Source organism: Symphalangus syndactylus, chromosome 2, assembly GCF_028878055.3.
Source record: "Symphalangus syndactylus isolate Jambi chromosome 2, NHGRI_mSymSyn1-v2.1_pri, whole genome shotgun sequence".
NCBI lineage: Eukaryota > Metazoa > Chordata > Mammalia > Primates > Hylobatidae > Symphalangus > Symphalangus syndactylus.
Window position 1 is genome coordinate 84,173,540 of NC_072424.2, and position 22,987 is coordinate 84,196,526.

The 22,987-nt window shown below is 40.6% G+C and overlaps 1 protein-coding gene across 1 annotated transcript in view; it reads left to right on the plus strand.

Moving 5' to 3' along the window:
* Positions 1 to 1,287: 1,287 nt before the first annotated feature.
* Positions 1,288 to 22,987, plus strand: part of CRYBG1 (crystallin beta-gamma domain containing 1) — a 212,056-nt gene continuing 190,356 nt past the window's right edge. Inside the window, exon 1 of the mRNA XM_055260353.2 lies at positions 1,288 to 1,466. Within this exon, the coding sequence (XP_055116328.2) occupies positions 1,288 to 1,466 (179 nt within the window). The remainder of the gene's footprint in view (positions 1,467 to 22,987) is intronic.

Sequence of the window (22,987 nt, forward strand, 5' to 3'; positions counted from 1 at the left end):
ACATACGGAAGAATTTTCTAGGACAATGTCAACTCTCCATTAAAAAACTTTTTACACCCCAACCACATAAATATGTAAAAGTTTGAGTTTTACCCTTATGATTTGTGCATTTTACTGTCTATAAATTACATCTTGATAAAAATGTAAATAAAAAATAAAAATGAATGTTCCTTGAATGAGTGAATAAACGAATGAATGAGTTGTGTTTTCAAAGAGGAAAATAAAGACTTAATACCGTGAAAGAGGATCTTGTACTGCATTGAATTTTTAAGTAGTGCTTAGTTCTTGCACTTTTTTGCTCTAATGATGCCCGAAATAATTGTTCGTTTACTTACTTTGCTTAAGTATTAATTTCCTTTGCTATTTAGCCACGACTGTGAAGTTAAGACAACAAAGTCATCAACAGTAATGCAGATGATGTAAATACCTTGTGGGACTGGCATTTAATTTACTGCGAGGGATCTATTAAGCTCTTGGGGAATTGGGGAATATGCCTAATTCCCTTCTGGCGTTTTTTTTTTAAATCCTTTTGTGTTTTATGAGATGTGAGTACAAATTAATTGTTCAGACTCTTGACAGAGGAGAGGAGTTGGCGGAGTTGCCACCCGTGTTCATGAACAGGAACAGAAGCCACCAGCACATGACATTGCCCAAGCCACCCAAAGATCAGAGTGGAAGAGTCCTAATTGCTGGGCGGCTCAGCCCCGGGATGTGCCTCTCCCATCTTTCTCCAGGCGGGGCTCGTGGCTAAGCAGCGACTCACCCTGCCAGCCTGTCACAGGCCAAGAGCGGCCAACAACTCCGCAGGCGACAATGGCCGCTGCACCCCAGGCGCTGTCGAAGCCGGACCTGGCTCTGGGTCCCAGCTTAGAGCCTGGGATGCAGTGTCGGGAGACGCGGTGCCCAGAGCATCCAGTAGGTGTCGCTGTCCCACGGCCTCCGCGCGCCCGCGGGGTGGGAAGCCGGGGCGTGTCGGCCTCACCTGGGGCTCCCGGCGCGCGCGCCGCACCTGGGCTAGCGCCCCTTGCCGCCCGCGCCGCGCAGGGGCGCTCTCCCGCAGCTGGGTCCCCGCCTCCGCCCCAACAGTTCGGGCTGCAGTGCTGCTCGCGCTGCGCTGGGTGCTGGTTCTGCAACCCGCTGCCGTCCCCCGCATCCGCGACGAGGGGGCGGGGTCCCATGGCGCGCTGAGAAAGGCGGGCGAGCTGGCGCCCAGGTGTGTTCTTCCACAGGGCCTGGGCGGCAGAGAGGACTGCGTCCCTGCTGTCGGAGCGGGAGGAGGACAAGACGATGCCGCTGTCCCCGCCAGCCCAGGGCGACTCCGGGGAGCCCAGCCCGTGCAGGCCCCCTAAGAAGCACACCTCCTTCCACCTCTGGCGCTCCAAAAAGAAGCAGCAGCCGGCGCCGCCTGACTGTGGGGTGTTCGTTCCGCACCCGCTCCAGCTCCCGGCGCCCGCCGGCGAGGCCAGGTGAGCTCCTCGCCGGAGCCCTCCAGTCCCACCTCCTCCTCCTCCTCCTAATCCCGCTGCGCTGGCCCTTGGACTCCTGACCCCACTTGGAGGAGGGGAAAGCCCCGGGGTCTGTTTCACTCCGCAGGAGGGTACCGGGTTCCGGAGGGGAGCGATCGTAGCCGCTGGGGGTGACCAGGTTGCTCGCGTCTTTTGGCTCAGACCAAGCACCGGCAGAGGAACTTGTGCCCACCCATGTGGCCTTTAGTATGACTACAAAGTCTTCATGCAGGAGCCTCCCGCATCAGCCTACTAACCAGAGCGGCGGGGAGTGAGGGTTGTTACCGTCCTAAGTGATGGTGGGAACTCTGCTTTGGGGTTAGGCACTGCTTTTGAGCTAGTGTCTTTATTGTAAAGTTCTTTATTGTGAATATCTGTAAGATCTGTGCTCTTACAGGTGTTATACCCCCATTCTCCTCGCAACATACGAAGGGAGGAGGAAGTGGCAGGAATGGTTACCCCCATTTCACGGATGGAGAAACTGAGACCGAAGGATAAATGGCTTCTCCCCATTGCAGCCAGTGGCAGAGCTAGAGAGCACCTAGTTATCCAAACTGTAGTTACTATTGTGCTTTTTAATTTTTATCATGGTTTTGAAGTGGTTTTATTCTATATGTGTAATTATTCAGCTATACCATCAGAGTTTATGCATTTGTTGAATAATAATCAATTTGAAGTAACAGCGTATTTACATGGCTCAGAGGTGTGAAATATTTATAGTGATGGACAATTGACAATGTCCAGTAAATCCTTCTATATGTGTTTTTAAAACACATCCTATGAATAATGAGGGCCAGAATAAAATTGTGCAAGATTTGCGTTTTAGACACAGTTTTCTCCTTTTGTTTCTTTCTTCTTCTTTTTTTTTTTTTTTTTTTTTTTTAGAGATGGCATCTTGCTGTGTCGCCCAGGCTGGAGTGCACTGGCCCAATCCCGGCTCATTGCAAGCTCCGCCTCCCGCGTTCACGCCATTCTCCTGCCTCAGCCTCCCGAGTAGCTGGGACTACAGGTGCCCGCCACCACGCCTGGCTAATTTTTTGTATTTTTAGTAGAAATGGGGTTTCACCGTGTTAGCCAGGAGGGTCTCGATCTCCTGACCTCGTGATCCGCCTGCCTCGGCCTCCCAAAGTGCTGGGATTACAGGCATGAGCCACCGCGCCGGCCTCTCCTTTTATTTCTAAAAGAAAAAAGTCAATTTTACAATCTATTTTCATTCACTTATTGTATTGAGTACCTTAGCTAAGTGCCATGTACTGCGATATAAAAAACAATGAGAGACAGTAATAATTGTGTCATCAAAGAATTCTTAGTCTCTTGTGGATACCAAAACGTGCAATGATAGATGCCAGCACAGAGGAGGGGATCAGGCAGGCTTCCTGAAGGAGGATAGGTGAAGTGGCTTAGGCAGAAACAGGGAGGAGCAGCGAGTTCCAGACGGGGGCTGCACTGTGCACATCACCAGTACTTAGAAGAGTGTGGCACTTCCTGAGAAGCGCAAGTGGTTGGAGCGGGGAGGTCTAGGTGTGAGGGGATAAGGGTAGGAAAGCTAAGAAGTCATTTTATTTTTCTCTTATATTTTATCATCCACATTGGTAATCAGTTGTAGTAGAAATATATTACCTATTCAAACATTTACTGTGCCTAATTATAGATTATACTTTCTAACTACACTACTTAATGTACCCAACATTGAAGTTCTTTTCTATTACCTCAGTAAATATTTTAAACATTTCCATCGTAGTTTTCCTTTTAAGATCTAGTCTCATCATTTACTATCTATCAAAACATAATAATACACAGCTATAGGTAATTTGTTCAAATGTAAATACATTTTAGTATAAAATTTAAAATAGGAGATTTGCTTCTCTCCTTGAGTTTTTTGTATTTTAGTGCAGTCTTGAAACACTTCATTTTTTCCTTCAGAACCCTAATGAACTTCGTATTAATAAATGCTCTGAAAAACTAAACGTACTAGTCTGTCTTTGGGATGTTTTTCTAGTTAGATCATCTTTATAAATATTTCATTTACTTCTAAGAGAGTGTACTTCTTTCTGGTTTAAAGAGAGTAGCAAAAGCACCCTTAGATTTCTAGCCAGTCTTTGCCCCGTGTGGCTCTCTTGAGCCTCCTGACTATATCCGTTCATTTCTGTCCAGGACTTGGAAGTGATGGAATTTGGCTGGAATGTGCAGCACTCACTGTGGTTTTTGTCTCTAAATAAGGAGGGGACAGTCAGGTAGCCACCCATATTTGCTCATTTGATTAATATTATGGGTGTTTAGATTGGAAAAAAATGAATTTATCTACTAGCTTTGTGACCTTGGGCAAGTTACTTCACCTCTTAAAATCTCAATTTCCTCATCTGTAATATGGAGACAATAGGATGCTGACTCTGTAGGGTTGTCATGAATATTAAATGAAAGTTTATGTTATTAAGTGCAAAAACCTTAATACGTTTCTGAGCACAAAGTAGAAACTCAGTAAATGCAAAAGCATCCTCGTCATCATCATCATCATCAAAGCAAAGGTCTAATGGAAAAAATAGGTTTGGATAGGGGAAAAGCCAACTCTAGGAAGATCTTCTTTTCCAAGAAAAGTTTACCAGTCCAGCCGGATGCGGTGACTCACGCCTCTAATCCCAGTACTTTGGGAGGCCAAGGCAGGCGGATCACCTGAGGTCAAGAGTTTGAGACCAGCTTGGCCAACATAGTGAAACCTCATCTTTACTAAAAATACCAAAAAATTAGCTGGGTGTGGTGGCTCACGCCTGTAATCCCAGCTACTCAGGAGGCTGAGGCAGGAGAATCCCTTGAACCCAGGAGATGAAGGCTGTAGTGAGCCGAGATCATGCCATTGCACTCCAGCTTGGGCAACAAGAGTGAAACTCCATCCCAAAAAAAAAAAAAGAAAAGCTTGCCAGTCCAAAGATGATTTAAAGTTTATTAAAGTCAGATTTTCATATTCTGCAAATATTTGTGGCTTTTGGTATAGACATTCTAATCAATTTTTTCTTTATATAAAATAATTTGAACATGGCTACTTCTCTTTCCAAAATTTACTCTTTAAGTTTTTTTTTCAGCTTGGTTTTGGTAAACATGGTCATACGATGTTATTTTTCACAAAGATAGAATTGCTGCCCTCCTGAGTCAGCCCCATCGCCTGTCTAGCCCATAATTCTCTTGCCATTAGAGGGTCTAGTGGTGTGGTGGAATGAGCATGGCGAGCTGTGGCCAGGCCACTTAGCAGCCACTAGTGGCACTGTCATTTACCACATTTTAAATTATACTCTGTCTTGTGAATAATGTGTTCAGAATGTGGATTCTCTACTTGGATGTAAATTCTTGTTCTTCTGTTAATACTTATCGTGACACCGAATCCTATCATCCTAGGAAAGTTATTAACATTTTTGTGCCACAATTTTCTCATTCATAAAATGGGAATCATAAGAGTTGTTATAAAAATAAACGAGTTAATGCATTTCAAGTGCTCAGAACAGTGGCTGGTACATAGTATGTGCTCAACCAGTGGGAGTGGTTTCCCTTTGTCTTACTAGTATCTTGCCTATGCCTCCTTTTGAGTAGGAATTTTGTGTATTTTTCTGCTATATAATGAAAGTGGTACTTTCTTTTTATTTTATCTATTCAAGCCACTTTGTGTTATTTTGGTTTTTTTTAAATATTAAAAATATTTAAAAATTAAAACATAAAAAGGCCGGGCGTGGTGGCCCATACCTGTAATCCCAGCACTTTAGGAGATGGAGGTGGGTGGATCACCTGAGGTCAGGAGTTTGAGACCAGCCTGGCCAACATGGTGAAACCTGTCTCTACTAAAAATACAAAAAATTAGCCAAGTGTGATGGCGGATGCCTGTAATCACAGCTACTTGGGAGGCCGAGGCAGGAAAATCACTTGAACCTGGGAGGTGGAGGTTGCAGTGAGCCGAGATCGTGCCATTGCACTCCAGACTGGGTGACAGAGCGAGACTCTGTCTCAAAAACAAAACAAAACAAAACAAAACAAAACCAAAAAAAAAAAAAACATAAATAGAGACAGGGTCTCACTATGTTGCCCAGGCTGGTCTCAAACTCCTAGGTTCAAGCAGTCCTCCCGCCTTGGCCTCCCAAGTGCTAGGATTACAGGTGGGAGCCACCACATGTGGCCATACTTGTTATTTTGATTCGAAGTGGGTCCTTAGCTAAAGATCAAAAGCAATGAATTATTTCCATTGAGTTCTTTGTTTAAGAAACTATATATATGTATATTTTAAAAAGCAGTGAATTAAAAATTATCACCGTTGAACTGAATTGAACCCCACATCTAGAAGCAGATATTAATGCTCCCTGCAGGAGAGCCAAATTCAGGCAGTGGATGGGCCTCATAATCCTGTGAAAATCAGCTCGCCTTGTTTCAGTTGGAGGAAAAGTGTAGCCAGTGTCAAGGGCAGAGCATCCTCATTGGGCAGGCAGAGATCTACCTTTGACTGAAGGCCAGCAGGCCCAAGTTTCAGAACTATAGACGATCCCTTAGTTTTTCTGTACTCAGTGGACCTTTCCCTTCTATGAAGAGAAAACAACTAACTCCCTGTTTATATCACTAGAATGTTGTAAGGATAAACTATTGTTGTTTGGAGGGTTTTTCTTTTTTCTTCAGAAAAAGAACAATCATTTAAAATGTTATTTGAAAGCATTGTGGAACTGTAGAGTGTTCGTCTTCATAACTTAAAATTGATTCCAGTTTCCAGTCTTTTGTGGCTGGTTTGGTGCTTAGAACTCTAAACAGGTTTAATTATTTTCTAGCATAAAGAACATAGCCAGATAAGTCTATTTTTGTTTTATGTAATGTTAGATTTAAACTGGTTAGTACTGAGTTTTCCCTCTTATTTTCCTTATACTAAAGGAAAGAGTTTTAATTTTTAGGTTTATTTTATTTCACCAGTGATAAACCAGGAATTTAAAAGTAAGTCTACCACTAGCTGTGAGCTTCTTGGGAAGTTAGTTTACCCCGCTAACTTCTGTTTTATGATCTGTGACCTACCTCTTAACATTGTTTTTGAGAGTTATAAATATATTTTTTTAAAAAGTGACTAGCCTAGTGCCTGGCAGATAACAGAAACTCAGTAAATAGTACCTCTGAAAGCATGCCACAGTCAAAGGATAGTAGACTTTGGTGTTGGGCAGACTTAGTTTCAAATCTGCCTCTGCCATTGGGATAGATTTTTAACCTCTTTAAGTCTCAGTTTCTTCACCTGTAAAATGGAGGCAATTACACTTCTCTTATGGAGCTGTAGGAGGATTGGATGTTATCTATGTAAAGCACCCAGCACAGGGCTTGGCTCAAAGCAAGTGCTGGATAGAGGAAAGGTGGTGGTCAGTAGCAGGGGCAATAGTGGCAGTGATAGTTGTAATTATTGTTGTCTTTATAGTAATGGTAGTAGTATTAATACATACATTGTTACTTTGTGAGTGGAGTAAAAACTTCAGAAGCCCAGAAGTCGTAACCAGGTCTGTTAAGCTTTGAAGTACCTTTGAGTATTTGGATGTTCATGTTGGTCTCTAAAAGGGAGACCCTTCATGCACTCTCAGTGCCTTAAAAGTCTTAATATATCTCACTGAGGAAGCCAAGGCTAAACTTTATACTTGACATTACAGGAGTTTTTCCTGAAGTGATTTTGGAGTCTGAGTTTAGCATAGGATAATCATTTGCCACTTATCTCTGTCATTGAATTACTTTATCCACTCTCTATTTCCACAATTTCCAGCATAATCTACTCTCCATAATCAAGTGGCAGTGACATAAACCCTTTTAGGGACCTTTAGTAAGACCTTTGAAACTTGAGTTCACTTCTTTTTTCTTCCTTAGCTTTTTTAAAAAAAAATACCGGGCCGGGTGTGGTGGCTCACACCTGTAATCCCAGCACTTTGGGAGGCCAAACTGGGCAGATCACAAGGTCAGGAGATCGAGACCATCCTGGCCGACATGGTGAAACCCTGTCTCTACTAAAAATACAAAAATTAGCTGGGCGTGGTGGCACACGCCTGTAATCCCAGCTACTCGGGAGGTTGAGGCAGGAGAATCACTTGAATCAGGGAGTCAGAGGTTGCACTGAGCCAAGATTGCGCCACTGTACTCCAGCCTGGCAACAGAGCCAGACTCTGTCTAAAAAAAAAAAAAAAAAGTTCAAATACATATCTACTCCCTTTCTCATTAATAGTTTTGCCAGAATGTATGGCTTTTGATTATAAATCTTATTTGTAGGTGGCTTATGCCTGTAATCCCAGCATGGTGGCTTATGCCTGTAATCCCAGCATGGTGGCTTATGCCTATAATCCCAGCACTTTGGGATGCTGAGACAGGAGGATTGCTTGAGCCTAGGAGTTCAAGACAGCCTAGGCAACAAACTCAGACCCTGCTTATCCAAAAAAAAAAAAAAAAAAAATTAGCCAGGTGTGGTGGCACACACCTGTGGTCTCAGCTCCTGGGGGGGCTGAAGTGGGAGGATCGTTTGAGCCCAGGAGTTGGAGGCTGCAGTAAGTTATGATCATGCTACTGCACTCTAGCCTAGGTGACAGAGTGAGACTTTGTCTCTAAAATAATCATAATAATAAATGAGTACATCTTTTTTGTAAGCTGAGATAGTGAGTTGCTGCTGTAGTATTTGTCCACAGTTAAAACAGTGTAGTAAACATATTAGATATTGAAATAGTTTCTAATTCCTAATAGTCATTCAAAATACATATCTTACTATGAACATTAAAAATACATATCTGAGCCAGGCATGGTGGCTCACACCTGTAATCCCAGCACTTTGGGAGGTGGAGGCGGGTGGATCACTTACTTGAGGCCAGGAGTTTGAGAGCAACCTGGTCAACATAGCGAGATCCCATCTCTTAAAAAAGATACACACCCACACACCCACACACACACACACACACATCTGTCTTAAAGTTTGAGTTCAGCTAAGGGGTCAGTTATGTTTCAGGAATGTCCATGCAGAAGAAAGGTGATTTATGTATTGAAAATCTATGTCTGGTCAACATGAGAAGATCGTTTGAAGCTTGAATGGTGTGTTCTTCTGTCTACCTTGAAAAACTTGTCCCAAAGTGAGTTTTCAAGATACAGGATGTATGACTGTCTAATGCTTGTGAGGAGCTTCGCAAGAACGACCAGCAAATTGCTTATGAGTCTCATTAGCTCATTTACAGTTCCCTTAAAACATAGCTGCATTGGGCTAACCCAAATGCCTCATGAACATACCAGTACAGATTCGAATATATGAGACATCTTCCCTCTAGAGAGTGAGCCCTTGCTTAGGGCTGCCTTTACAGCACTGTGCATCTTCTGAATTGTTTTGTTCAGTGGAAGAAAAGCAATGACCTCTCATAACAGAGACCTAGATTGAGTTGCTAATTATTCAGCCAGTATACAGTATATACTATAGTGTGGTTACTGAGATACTGAATAGTTTAAGGGTTTCTGCCATAATTAGTACCTCACCTACTACTTAAAAAAAAAACCATAACTTAATTCATGTTTTCAAAAAAAAAATTTTAAGCTTGAAGGAACTATATTTATAACAACAAAATGTCACTTAAAATGATGGAGCCTATCAATATATTGTTACCTATGCAAGAACTCCCTTTACAGAGCTTCAAGTAATGCTAGTAGTGTGACACATAATATATTTTATTCATGATTTGTCATTTAAATGTGTTCAGAATACTGATGGATTCATAAATATCTCATGAAAGCATACATTTTGACAAAGTACCAGGAGGCCCAAGGACATACAAATGAGGCAGAGAATCAGAATCCATTTGCAGTGTCCCCGACCTCTCTCACTGGCATGTTATAGACAAGTCAAGATTGCACCCATAACACACAGACAAAAAGAAACACAATTAGCAAGTACCTTTTGTTTGTTACCTTCTCATAAATGGCAATTAAATGAGTAAAAGTAGGTTGGTGTTAAGCTTGGCAAAAGATACTGTGGGGAAGAAAGTTGGCTGCTGGTTGTGTTTGTTGTTTGTGCCATTTCAAGCTAGAAACTCTAACTGAGTCTCAGTCATTAGAATTTAGGGTTATTCCAAAGGTAATATCGACAGCTCAAATAAGAGATTTGGCCAACAGTTACATAAAGTCACCATGCACAGTACACCTCTTAATTTTTTTCAAATTTGTTTATAAGTAGTAGCATAAGCTCATGATAGTCTTTGGATTCATTTTTTAATCTTATGATTAGGATCAAGGGTCAAAATAATATATGCTGCATATAAGATAAGAAAATAGAGGAAGCATGTGCTTTATGATAACTTCAGACCATGTCTGTGAAAACATTGTTTTCCATCAATATTTGATTGAGAGATGCAGTTTATTCAATATGCACTATGTATCAGACACAGTTCTAAGTGCTTTACAAATACTAACCGACTACAGTTAATTCATAACTTTCCTCAGAGGTAGGCACTATTATTAGTCCCATATGGAGGAAAAATCAGGCACAGAGGGGTATGATTATTTGGTCAAAGTCACAGAGCTCATTAAGAGTGAGGCTGGGATTCCCCAACCAGTGGTCTTGAGTTCCTGTGGTTAATCACTGCAGTTTAATCACTGCAAGTTAATCACTGTGGTTAATGCTGCTTTCTTTATATTCTTATATGAGTTCATTTAGCCTCTAGATCTCACAAGTAGAAATTAAAATACATATGATAAATTAAGTTTTGGTACTAGACAATTTCTATGTTAAGTAGTGGAAAGAAAAATATGCTAATTAATAGAAATATAAGTTCATTAAAATCTTGAAGAAAAAAGATTTTAAAACAGAAATTCAAAAGTATATATTATAAACGAAAGTGTCATGTCTAGATGCTGAGTTTGGGGCTTCTGCCCAAGCTGTGTCAGAAAAAAGCATTACCAAGAGGTGGACCTACTTCGTACCCCTTCTTCTGCCCTGGCACAGGCAGTAGAATGCGAGGTCAGAGATAAGTGATAGATGGGGGGCCCTCTAGTTGCTGCCCATGCTAAAGAGAGATGGCAGAATTCCTCAAGTAGTTGCTTTACCAGTTGCTGCAGAAAGCTGCTCCTGGCTGCTCTAACTTTAGGCCTCTAGAAGCCCTGCTGCTTGAATCCATTGGTTTTACCTCATGACTTATTCTCGAGGATTCCCTGGCAATGAATACAGGTTCCACCTTACATTGACCTTACACTTCAAGGATTGAAAACCATTGCTGATACTTTATCCCACTTGAGGCTTATAAGGGTTCTGTGAAATAAGCCCATACCCTCATTCTGAGGATAAGGAAACTGAAGTTCATGGAAGGTAATGCAGGTGGAGGAAGCAGGACTAAAACTCAGATTTTCTGATTTTTTTCTTAGCTGTTCTCTTGGGTTCTCTTGCGTTGCGTACTATACCTCCACTCCTGGCCTCTACCCACCTTTGACAGGAGCCCAGCTGACTCACCTGACTTCCTGATGACTATTCCCCTGGAAATCTTCCCTTAGTTTCATAAACTAACAACGATGAGACTGTCTGATTCCTAGATTGAGTTACTAGTTATTCAGCCGGCACCTATAGTCTGGTTATTGACATACTGGATAATTTCTGGGTTTCTACTATAATTAGTACCTCACCCACCACCTAAAAAAAGCCAACAAAAATAAAAATAACTCAATTCATGATTTTTAAAAAAGCTTACACAAGCCATATTTTATAACAACAAAATGTCACTTAAAGTGATAGAGCCTGTCAGTATGATATTGTACCTATGCAAGAACTCCCTTTACAAGTCTTGAAGTAATGCTGGCGCTGTGACACATAACATAATGTATTCATAATTTGTCACTTAAATGTTTTCATAATACTGATGGATTCATAAATATCTCATGAAAGCACAGCTTGACTTTTTACATCTGCTATTAGGAAAAGGTATAATATTTGAAGCAACTGTTGACATTCACACGGAAATTCAATGTCTCCTTTATCATGCATGTTATTACAAACCTAAGAACTGGCCCTTTTCAAGCCTGGGCAGAGGAGGCTCACCCAGGCCTTGCCAGCCACTCTTGGCTCTACTGCCTTGCCTCTTTCCCCACTGTTGGCTTCCTTCCCCACCATTTAGCTCCCATGAACTAAGTGGTTGTTATTATCAGCAAAACAAGAAAATGTAGTTACTGCAAGAGTGGGATTACAGAACTATTTTCTTTTGTATTGGCTATCCAAAACAATTTTGTCTGGAGTGGACTCTATTATCAATCAGGAGTCCTTCATTGGAACATACTTAGGGTTTGAAACAAGCGCACTTGTATTCCTGTGTATCAGTATACATGTTTAAACAAGCTTGTCTAAAACTAGATTTTGGATTTCTTTCAAGATAAAAGCAAAGTAGGACTGAATGTCTGCATTTGCTCCAAAGTTTTGACCTTTACTGATTTGCATTTTGTGATTGTCGTAATCTTGCCCTGTAAAAGGTTTCAAGTACTTTGGCCCAGAAGTCTTAGTAGCTAGGTGCATTGCTGGCACTTAATTGTATCCTTTCCTATTGTTTCACTTTTATTAAAAGGTTTTTTGTATGCCCATGAGGAGGCAACCAGTCACAATAGCTGATAACTGTTGATGATGTAGAGAGGCGATGTCACCATCATCATGTAGTTTCTTCGTACAGAGACGCTCCTCAGGAATTTACGCATCCGCTTTCTCACTGCAGGATTTCTGGTTGCCTTTCTGTGTATAAGCATACATTGGCTACAATTCCTCTAATTTACAAAGCCAGCAGAAGTTAAACAAAGAGGAGCACCATTTTGTATCTTAATGCCACTCCATAACTGATCAACAAAGAACAAAAGTGTAAGTTGGTGCAAAAGTAATTGAGGTTTTTGTCATTACTTTGTTTTTGTTGTTACTTTTGTTTTTTTAGATAGGGTCTCCAGTTGCTCAGGCTGGAGCGCAGTGGCACAGTCTCAACTCACTGTAGCCTTGACTCCCTGGACTCAGGTGATCCTCCCACCTCAGCCTCCTGAGTAGCTGGGACTACAGGCACGTGCCATCACACCTGGCTAATTTTTGTATTTTTAGTAGAGACGGGATTTGGCCATGTTGGCCAGGCTGCTCTCAAACTGCTGACCTCAGGTGATCTGCCCACCTCGGCCTCCCAAAATGCTGGGATTACAGGCATAGGCCACCGCGCCCTGCCTTTTGTCATTACTTTTAATGGCAAAAACTGCAATTACTTTTGCACCAACCTAATAACAACAGTTGGGTTTGAGCATGTTCACTGAGAAAGATGGATGTGGCATGCGGGAATGAAGGGAAAGGATTCTTTTTGGCCAGGTAATTCTCAATCTCTCCTATAAACTAAATAAATATAAGGAACTTTTGTCAAGTATATATAAGACAAGGGACATGAACAATTCTTTATTATGTGACAGTTGCTTTCATATCAGTGTATCTCATTTAATCTTCATAGTAGCTGTGCCAAATAGGTATTTCTACCTTCATATTTATAACTGAGAAGACAGAACCTGAAAGAAGTATTTCAGCTAATAAATGACAGAGCAGTATTTGAAATACTTCTTTCTGGCTCTAAACCTCAAAATATTTTCACCACACCATGAAAAAACTAAAGCTCATTGAATGAGTAGTTGGTAGAGGGTGTGTGTGTGTGTGTGTGTACAGGGGAGGTAACCAGCTAATGAATAAAGCTTTCCTTAGAAATGTAGGTACCCATTTACTCTCAGAGCTATCTCCTTGAGCAGGGAAGCACTTCCTCCTTTTGATTACATGCACCCTACTTGGTCCCATTGTACAGAAGGGTATCCAGGAACAAAGAATTCATATGCCTTATAAAGTTAATGGGGCATTCTTGTTTTCCTGGGAACCCCTGACTTGAAATGATTCTAAGAAGAATCTGTGACTCAGTTCCTGAAGTGTTAACTAAACCTGTCGCACCTGATTTCCAATCTAGCCACAAAGTCTTAGTACCTGCTACTGGGATGATTCACTGAGTATGTAAAGGAATCTAAGGTGACAAATGTTGAGGATTTTTCACTCTGCATAAAGGTCACAGCCCCAAAGGAGGAAAGAAAATGCTGGTGACCCAAACTTCAAATTTGTAGGCAATACTGTTGGCGTGAAAGATGTAGATCTAGAGAATTTGATGTAAAAGGATTATGAAAACCTTGTAAATAATCTTTGTCTTTAGTGCCCATTTCTCTCAAAACTGAGTTTTATTTTGATTTTTATGTATGTGAGAGAGTTTTAAAATTATGTTTAAGAATGTTCATTAGTTTCTATGAATGTTATTATATACACAGAGCTAACTTCTATGTCAGTAGGTCACAGAAAAGAGTAACTTTCTGTTTCCATTTTACCAGACTGGAAATTTATATGCTCTGGTATTTAGATTACATGTTGTTGGCTTAAGGTCTAAATGATTATAGTCATTAATACTGTTCATTTTCCAAAGTACAACTGGAAATTTGCTACTTTGCCTTAAACCATGGTCTTTCATTATAGACTTTCTCTAATTTTAAAAACAATTACCCAGTGATAATGGTAATTGAAGCAGAAGGTTGGTTTGCTTCTTTTATGTGTGACTGTAACTGAGCAGATGTTACTACTTCTCTCCAAAGTGGTCTTGATGTATGGTTTTCAGTGACTGTGTTTGTGACACTCAGAAAGGTAAGTAACTGTGATAGTGAAACTGCACTAGTATAATTTATTTATTAAACAAAAATTTATAGACACCTGCTGTATGTGAGGCCCTGGAGTGTGGGCTGGCAAACCAGTTCAAGTTCTGTGGTTGGCAAATTGAGTCTCACTCCCCTATCTTTTAGAGAAGCTGTAATATTCACCATTAAAATGATAAAAAGTTGCTACACTTACCGCTATAATAAAAAAGAGAAAATATTCAAATATGCATAAGACAGCCAGGCACGGTGGCTCACGCCTGTAATCCCAGCACAATAGGAGGCTAAGGTGGGAGGATTGCTTGAAGCCAGGAGTTCGAGACCAGTCTGGCCAACATAGGAAGACTATGTCTCTTCCAAAAAAAAAAAAAGTAACTGGGCAGGGTGGCATGAACCTGTAGTACCCGCTACTTGGGAGGCTGAGGTGGGAGGGTTGCTTGAGGCCAAAAGTTCAAGGCTGCAGTGAGCTATGATCGTGCCACTGCACTCTAGCCTGGGCAACAGAGCAAGATGTCTCGCTAAAAACAAACAAATATGCTCAAGACAGAGGCTGAGAGATAAAAGAACTTAATCCCCACAGAGGATGAATAATTTATAATTCTTGAGTGTAATTGTTACTGCTAAAGGAATTCCAGAGAACACTTGATGATGTTAGTGTATATAAATTCTCTAAATGGATGATTCTATTTATATCTATAATCTAAAGATATACATATAGATATATATGTTTGTAGATATAGCTAGACACATTCATAGATATATACACATACATACATTCTAGCACTAAGTTCTTTACTGATATATGTACTCAGTGCTAGATTACCTACTTAGTAAATTAAACATGTATTTACAACATCAGCAAAGCAGGAATGAGAGAGAGAAAAGCCAAAATATGCCTGAAAGTTCTGTGTTATTTTCAGATATTAAATTTTGTTGTAGGGTTTAGAATTGTTTTTATTTTGAATGACATATTGAGGTGGGGGAGGCATAACCTTTTTGATGATTAAAGTTTCTAAAGATAATGATGCAGACCTCTGTATATACCTTGTTTAAAGAGCATTGTGGCCAGGCGTGGGGGCTCATGCCTATAATCGCAACACCTTGAGGAAGCTGAGGTGGGAGGATCACATGAGGCCAAAATTTGAGACCAGCCTGGACAACATAGTGAGACCCTGTCTCCATAAAAAAATTTTTGAAATTAACCAGGCATGGTGGCATGTGCCTGTAGTCCCAACTACTCGAAAGGCTGAGACAGGAGGATTGCTTGAGCCCAGGAGTTCAAAGCTGCAGTGAGCTGTGATTAAGCCACTGCCCTCCAGCCTGGGAGACAGAGTGAGGCCCTGTCTTTCAGTAAGTAAGTAAGTAAGTAAGTAAGTAATTAAATAAATAAATAAATAAATAAATAAAAGAGAGCATTGGCAGGGGTTAGGGTGGAGGTGGGAGAAAAAGTATGATGTGAACTGTGGAAGGTAATAGAGAAATATGCCCCATTTATTCTTGTGTTCATCTCGTGAGTCGGATTCCAGGCCCAAAGGTACCACTTTATCTTCCTTAAAGAGGCTCAACTGGTTAGCACCACTTGTTAAATGTCCTGTCCAGTTCTGTGGAAATGGTCAGATCGGTGAACATCTCAAGTAACTATTCTTTTATGGTTTGAGACTCCAGTTTTATTTTTTGATACATTTATTTTTTGATACACTTGGCTTAGCTGTTTTGGAGGCTTCACCATATTGAGTAGTTCCCCTTCACCCCGGGAGTGTACATACCAAGATGCCCTGTGGATTTCTGAAACTGCTGATAGCACTGAACCCTCTATATACTATGTTTTTTCCTATATACATGTACCTATGATAAAGCTAAATTTATGAATTAGGCACAGTAAGAGATTAACAACAGAAATAATAAGAACAATTATAACAATATACTATAATAAAAATTACATGAATATGGTATTTCTCTCTCTCTGTCTGTCAAAATATCTTATTGTGTGTAACATTTTTGGACCACGGTTGACTGAGTGACTGAAACCATGCATAAGGGAGGACTGCTATAGTTATAATAATTCACAATCTCACTACTTATGGATAACACTGTTAACATTGCCTTCCTTTTTGGTACATATTTTCATATAGCTTAGCAGTAAAGATGAAATTTTAGAGAGAGTAATTTAGATGGCTTTTGTGTCTTGTTTTGTTTTTCATTTCACATTTTATCATAAGCCTCTCCCTACTTCATTAAAACATGTAAAATGATTTCCTTACTCATTTCCCTCTGTGTAAAACCTTTATCCACATCTTGAACCTCAGTCTCTGGATATTCTCTATTTGTTTTTCCAGAACCATCCTCCTCTGTGCTCAGAGGCTGTATTTAATGACTACATGAACCTAGCTCTTTGTCCTCTGGCTTCTATAACAGTTAGGTTCTGCCAATGGGAAGCTTTGGAGGAGAGGGCAAGAGTAGGAGGTCAGGCTGGAGTTAGGTAATGGTTTTGTTACTTCGCAGAAGGCCACAGCTTCTGATGGGTCGACTTCTTCTATAGCTCAGATCTTGGCAGTTCCAGTACTCACTCCCTCCCTGCCACTGGGAGCCCTGGTCTGCTTACCATTCCTTAGTGGTTTTCCCTTACCTGTCCACATCTTGTAACTAGTCAGTTATTTAAACACTTCTCAATTATCTCTTTGTGTGTACTATCGGTTCTCTGCTGAGAACCTGGCTGACATCTGAATCCAAGTGGTATGCTCTTTATATTTTAGGTTTAGGGCTTTGTACTCCAGAAGGATAAAAGACAGTTCAGGATTAGGTAAGGGAGTTAAATTAGTTCAGGTCTGAGCTGGTGTTACTGAAAAATGACATAGACTAAATTAAATGACACTTACAGAAATATAAGCAAATTGTTTCTGGAACAGAGAAAAAGGAGCAATCAATTCTTGCAAGCACTGTATTGAACACCTGCACTTAAAAGGCAAGCAGGATACCTTCCCTGCCAAATGTTTCCAGTTCTCTTGTTTTATTTGGATAATATTAGTTCAATTGTTTCATTTCCCTTTTCAACCTGGGCTTTCATGACTAATTCCCTTCTGCTTTTCCTCCTGGTTTCTGGGCAGTTTGCCTATCCATACATACAGTCCTCTATCTCCACTTGGATAGTCCTTCTTCATTCATGTGTTGCACCCTTGTAGAAAGCACTCTCAGGGTTTTGTGAGCTGAATGGATACCATGTTTTAGGCATGCTCCCTTATATGAACAATAACCCTTTTCTTCCTTAAAGGAGACACAAAGCATGTAGCAAAAAGTTAACTTCATTCTGTTTTGCTTCAGCTCTAGATCTGAGTCATGACTTTTAAAAACAAATGCCAAAGCGGTCATCAGACTTGCTAGGGGCTGTTAATACTTCACAGGCCTTTTAAATCCAATAAATGTAATGGAAGAATGTCAGTGTTTTCTGTGATTACCAGGTTATCACTGACAAAATCTCTGACTGAGAGAATATTAAGGCTTATTCCGTGACTCACTGTGTAACTCATAAGTCCTAGTGGGTTTTTATATATATATATTTTCATTTGCAGTCTGTCCAAGATTTAAATAAATTTTATCTATTTTTAACTTATTTTTAAATATGTCTTTGTTAATCAGATATTCACATTATATTTCATGCTCTTAGAAATATGAATTACTCTTAATGTATCCTACCACAGGTAAAAATAAGTATAATTTACTTAAAATTCAGTATACAAAATTTCCATCACTTACCAATGACCATTGATGGCAGAAAAGACAAAAACAAAAATTTATTGGTATAGAAATGAGAGGACTTGGGTTTTAATTTTAGATTTCTCAGTTACAAATTAGGTGACTTTAAGCAAATCACCTAAATTCTTTATGCTTCAGGGTATTTTTCCATAAAATGGGGATGATACCAATCTCCCTGCTCCCTAACCAGCCTGTTGAGTGGCTCCCTTGAAGCCATGTATGACAGCATGGTGAGAAGTGGGAGGCCTCAGGCTTAGGGGAGCCCTGTCACCCCCCAGTCATCCCTCACACAGCTCTCACCACTTCTTTTCTGGAAGCCTTGAGCATTCTTTTCCCTCTTCCTGTGGTCTTCCCAGAGGTAAGTAGACAGACGGCAGGATTCACTTGCCCGTACCTTGTGTCCATTCTAATCTTCTCTCTAGCTATTCCTCTCCAGCTTCTCAACTTATTTCTGAAACATCTCCAAAATTCTGTTCTGAAGCTGGTATGGGGCATTCCCATTCATTTCCCTGTGCAAAGTGGCAAGGTGGAAGTGTGGGGCCTGTAGATCCCATCACTGCCACTCCTCAGGGCTCGGTCCTCGGCACTGTTCCCCACTCACCTCGGTCTTGCACCACCCAAGTGCCTGTGGGGATTGCTGTGCCTAGACACACATACCCATATGTCTTCTTTAGCTGCTGCTACCAGGTTGCCCTCTTTGCCCTCTCTTACAGACACTACGTATTTCAGAGGAAGCACATATGGACTTCCCAGATAATTTCCAGAGGTAGTTAGGTTTGGTTGTCTCCATTTCACAGATTAAACAATTGAGGCATGAAATTGTTTAATGAGAGTCGCAACTGTGTCTTCAGAATTTTAGCTAATGCCTCTTCCACTATAGCTCCACAAATATTTCACTACAGCAGATAGAAAGAGAAAAATGTGTTTTGTAGCTTTACTGATTTATTGCAATGTCTTTTCTTCCTCCTCCTCCTGTTGTTCTTCTTCTTCCCTTTTTTTAAAACTTAAAATTAATGGAATAAAATGATGCTGGCCAGGTGTGGTGGCTCACACCTATAATCCTAGCACTTTGGGAGGCCAAGGTGAGTGGATCACCTGAGGTGATCGAAACCAACCTGGCCAAAAAATGGTGAAACCCCATCTCTACTAAAAATACAAAAATTAGCCAGGCTTGGTGGCAGGCGCCTGTAGTCCCAGCTGCTTTGCTGAGACTGAGGCATGCGAATTGCTTGAACCCGGGAGGCAGAGGTTGCAGTGAGTTGAGATCGTGCCACTGCATTTCAGCCTGGGTGACAGAGCCAGACTCTGTCTCAAAAATAAATAAATAAATACAAATAGAACAAAATGATGTTGAAGTAAGAGAGTAAATGAAAACACTTATTTGATTAGAAAAGTAAAATAATAACCTTTTTTTTGCTTTCTTTTCTTTTCTTTTTTTTTCGAGACAGAGACTCGCTCTGTTGCCCAGGCTGGAGTGCAGTGGTGTGATCTTGGCTCACAGCAATCTCCGCGTCCTGGGTTCATGCCATTCTCCTGCCTCAGCCTCCCAAGTAGCTAGGACTACAGTCACGTGCCACCATGACCGGCTAATTTTTTGTATTTTTCATAGAGACGGGATTTCACCAGGTTAGCCAGGATGGTCTCGATCTCCTGACCTTGTGATCCACCCGCCTTGGCCTCCCAAAGTACTGGGATTACAGGCGTGAGCCACTGCACCTGGCCTCTTTTCTTTAAGAAATGAGGTCTTGCTCTGTCATCCAGGCTGGAGTGCAGTAGTACGATCATAGCTCACTGAAGCCTCCAATTCCTGGGCTCAAGCAATCCTCCCACCTTAGCCTCCTAAGTAGCTGGGACTACAGGTGTGCACCACCATGCCTGGCTACTTTTAAAACAATTTTTGTAAAGATGAGGGTCTCGCTGTGTTGCCCAGCTTGAGGATTGCTTGAGGCCTAGTCTCCAACTCCTGGCCTCAAAAAATCCTCCTGCCTTGGCCTCCCAACATGCTGGGATTACAGGCATGTCTACCATGCTCAGCCATGATTTTTGCATTCTAATTACAGATCACACTAAGGTGAACATTACAATTTTAATATAATAAATTCTATATGTAGAAAATAATGGATTGTTGTTAGTAACAAATGGCTGGCCATTGAATCCTTAGTTTGACTCTCACTTACTTTGTGCTCTTTTGAAATACACTGTCTCTAGGGCATTTCCATGTTTAGAGTTTGATAACTAAAGACATTGCCCTGACTTGTGCAATTTCAAAAAAGAAAAACCCCAGAAGTTGTCACCCCACAAGATACCTTTCTGATCAGAGCTGTTCATGTTCAGGTCCCAACATGCAGCTTCAGTTTTTTTCTTAAATGGAAATTCAGTAGCATTGAACACAATATATTTAGGAAATTTAAATATTGAGCAATTTCAAATATCTCTAGAGTAATTTCCTTTGGGAACTTGTGATCTGAAAATGTTACTATTTGAATTCCTAAGAGATTCTGGAACCCAAAATTCAGGGCTTGGATGTGGGACAGCAACCCAGAGTAATTGAAATCCAGCTTCTCTGAGGCATCAGAGCTTGGTGGTGGGTCAGAGGGCTGATGGACTAGCCACCTAAATGACTCTGATGGGTTAGCACAGAGGAGAGTGTGATTAGGTGATGTTACCTGTTTCTGTGACAACCTTTGGAATTTCTTCTGTGTTCTAATAATTTAGATGAATTCAGAAAAGAAGATGAGTAATCATAACAATTTGAGAAAAGAACTAAACCAGAAATCCAAAGACTTGGATCTTTGCTAATATTAGCTATGTTTATTCAGTGACGTCACTTGACTTTCTTGAGGCTTAGATTCCTCATTTATAATAGGAAGGGTGAATTCAGTCTTTTATCATAGGGTTTGTTCTGGTCTTAAAGTCTCTGAATTACATAGTTTAGTTTATAATTTTTACAGGAAAGTTTTTCATGTAAGTACAATAAGCAGCAATGTGTAATGTGTAAGGAAATTGAATTCATTCCAATGATAGTTTTTCCACCCTTTCAGTGGGGGTGCCCTGGATGAAAAGTAGAATCATCAAAATCAAGATGTTTCAAACCCCTTCTGAGTAGAAATCTTAAACATCTTGGATGATTGCAAATGGGAAAGAGGAAAACTGCAAAAGTTATGTATTTCTTTTATGCACATAACTTGAAAGAGTGGATTACATAAATGCTATTTCAAGGAATCTCTTAAGATGTACATCCATTTGTGTCTGTATGTTTGATTACAAATTCAGCATAGGATCATAACGTAGAAACTGAGGTATGTCCAGACACTCCTATATGCAGCATAGAAGAACTTAACTAATGACAAAAATTCAGGGGACAAAAAAGCTTACAAAATTTATGTCTGGCTTCTTTGTAGTCATAATGTGTCTGTTGACTTAATAAAATAGCATATTGCTTTCTTTGCAGGTTTGAATCATAGTGTCTTGTGGCCAAAATTCCTAAATTCTGCTCATGGTTCAGCCATTTCCTGGGTGTGTTACCTTAGGTAAAGCATTTTACCTCCTTGGAGTTCAGTTCTTTCAACCATGAATCCTAAGTGCTAAAAACCATATCCAGTGAAAGACAGTTTTACTGAGAGAAGGTTACCTAGGAGATTGCCATCTTAGGTGAGTTCAGCTAGAAGCAAACTCTATGACAAGGATGTAAGTATAGATGTAATTTAGGAAATACCTGTGGGAAGAGAGTAAGGAGCCAGCCAGTAAAGGGGAAATTATAATGCCAGTTTCCACTGTTGGTAAAAAGAGGTTGATCCTCTTGGGAAATTCTGGACACCATTGTAGAACTCAGAGCTATGCCATCTTTGGGGAGAGGAGCTGGAGTATTAAAACACCAAGTTCTGCCAGTCATTGGTTAAGGGCTGATCCTGCAGGCTCTGTTTCTCTGGTACTTTCTGCTTTGGGCAATGTGTGCTCCTGCTGGCCAGAAAGCCCCCAGGTGGTTGGAAGTCCAGTTGTCCCAGGCTATATTATCTTGAGGAGATATGGACAGGGCATGGACAATGTTTGACGTAATCTAGTTACAGGGGTACAGCCAGAGTACATCTAAACTGCTGGACTATGGTGCACCAAGGGAAGATAGATATGCACTCACTTCTAGAAGGAAACACCTCTAAGAGACACTGAAGCAGGACGCCAGGAAGCAATGAACAGTCCTCCTCAGCTGTGTCAGTTTCCTGTCTACCTCTAAACAAAGGCATGCAGCAGCCAGGGAGGGGCAGGCTCCTGAGCTCTTAATAGGCTTAGATTTGGGAGACCAGCCATGGGCATTGCAAAAAACATGTTGACAGTACACGTGTGGTCAGTAGTCAAAATTGCGGGGCCTAATTGCTGGCTACATCTAGGACATAGCACTTTAAGGGGAGTAGCGTCCATGAAGACTTTGTTGATGCAAAGAGCAAAAACTACATGGGGAATCTGATTTATTTTGTGGAAATTCTTCTTTTGATAGAGAAAGAAATTCTCTTCTATGTTGTAAAAGAATATTAGGAGATACAGAAATTTTTATTAGGTTTTATGGGAAATCAAACCAGTTATTAGCAGCATTCCTGACAGATTTTGAAACATCTGGACTTTGAAATTTTTGTTCCTTCAGTGTCACCAGTTTTGTGAAAACTCCCTATTGCTTTCTAGATAAAGTTGGCTTTTTAAAATGAATTGTTTGGCAAAGAACGGTGGCTCATGCCTGTGATACCAGCACTTTGGAAGGCCAAGAATAAAATAAAAATAATAAAAATAAAATTTTCTACCAATTGCTCTTTATACAATGGAAAAGAATGTAATCTCTGTTAGAATTATAATTTTCTTTCATATTTTTGTAATATTTAGATTTTATTTTTAATATTTATGCCAGAACCAAAAGCTAAGTGTTTGGAAATAGTTTCTGTGCTATTGGCATGCAAAAGCTAGCTTTGGATGATAATCCATATACTTGAGATTATTATAAAAAATTATGATTAACTATAATATGACCTGATGAATCATTGTCCTTGAGTTAGCCACATTGCAAAAGA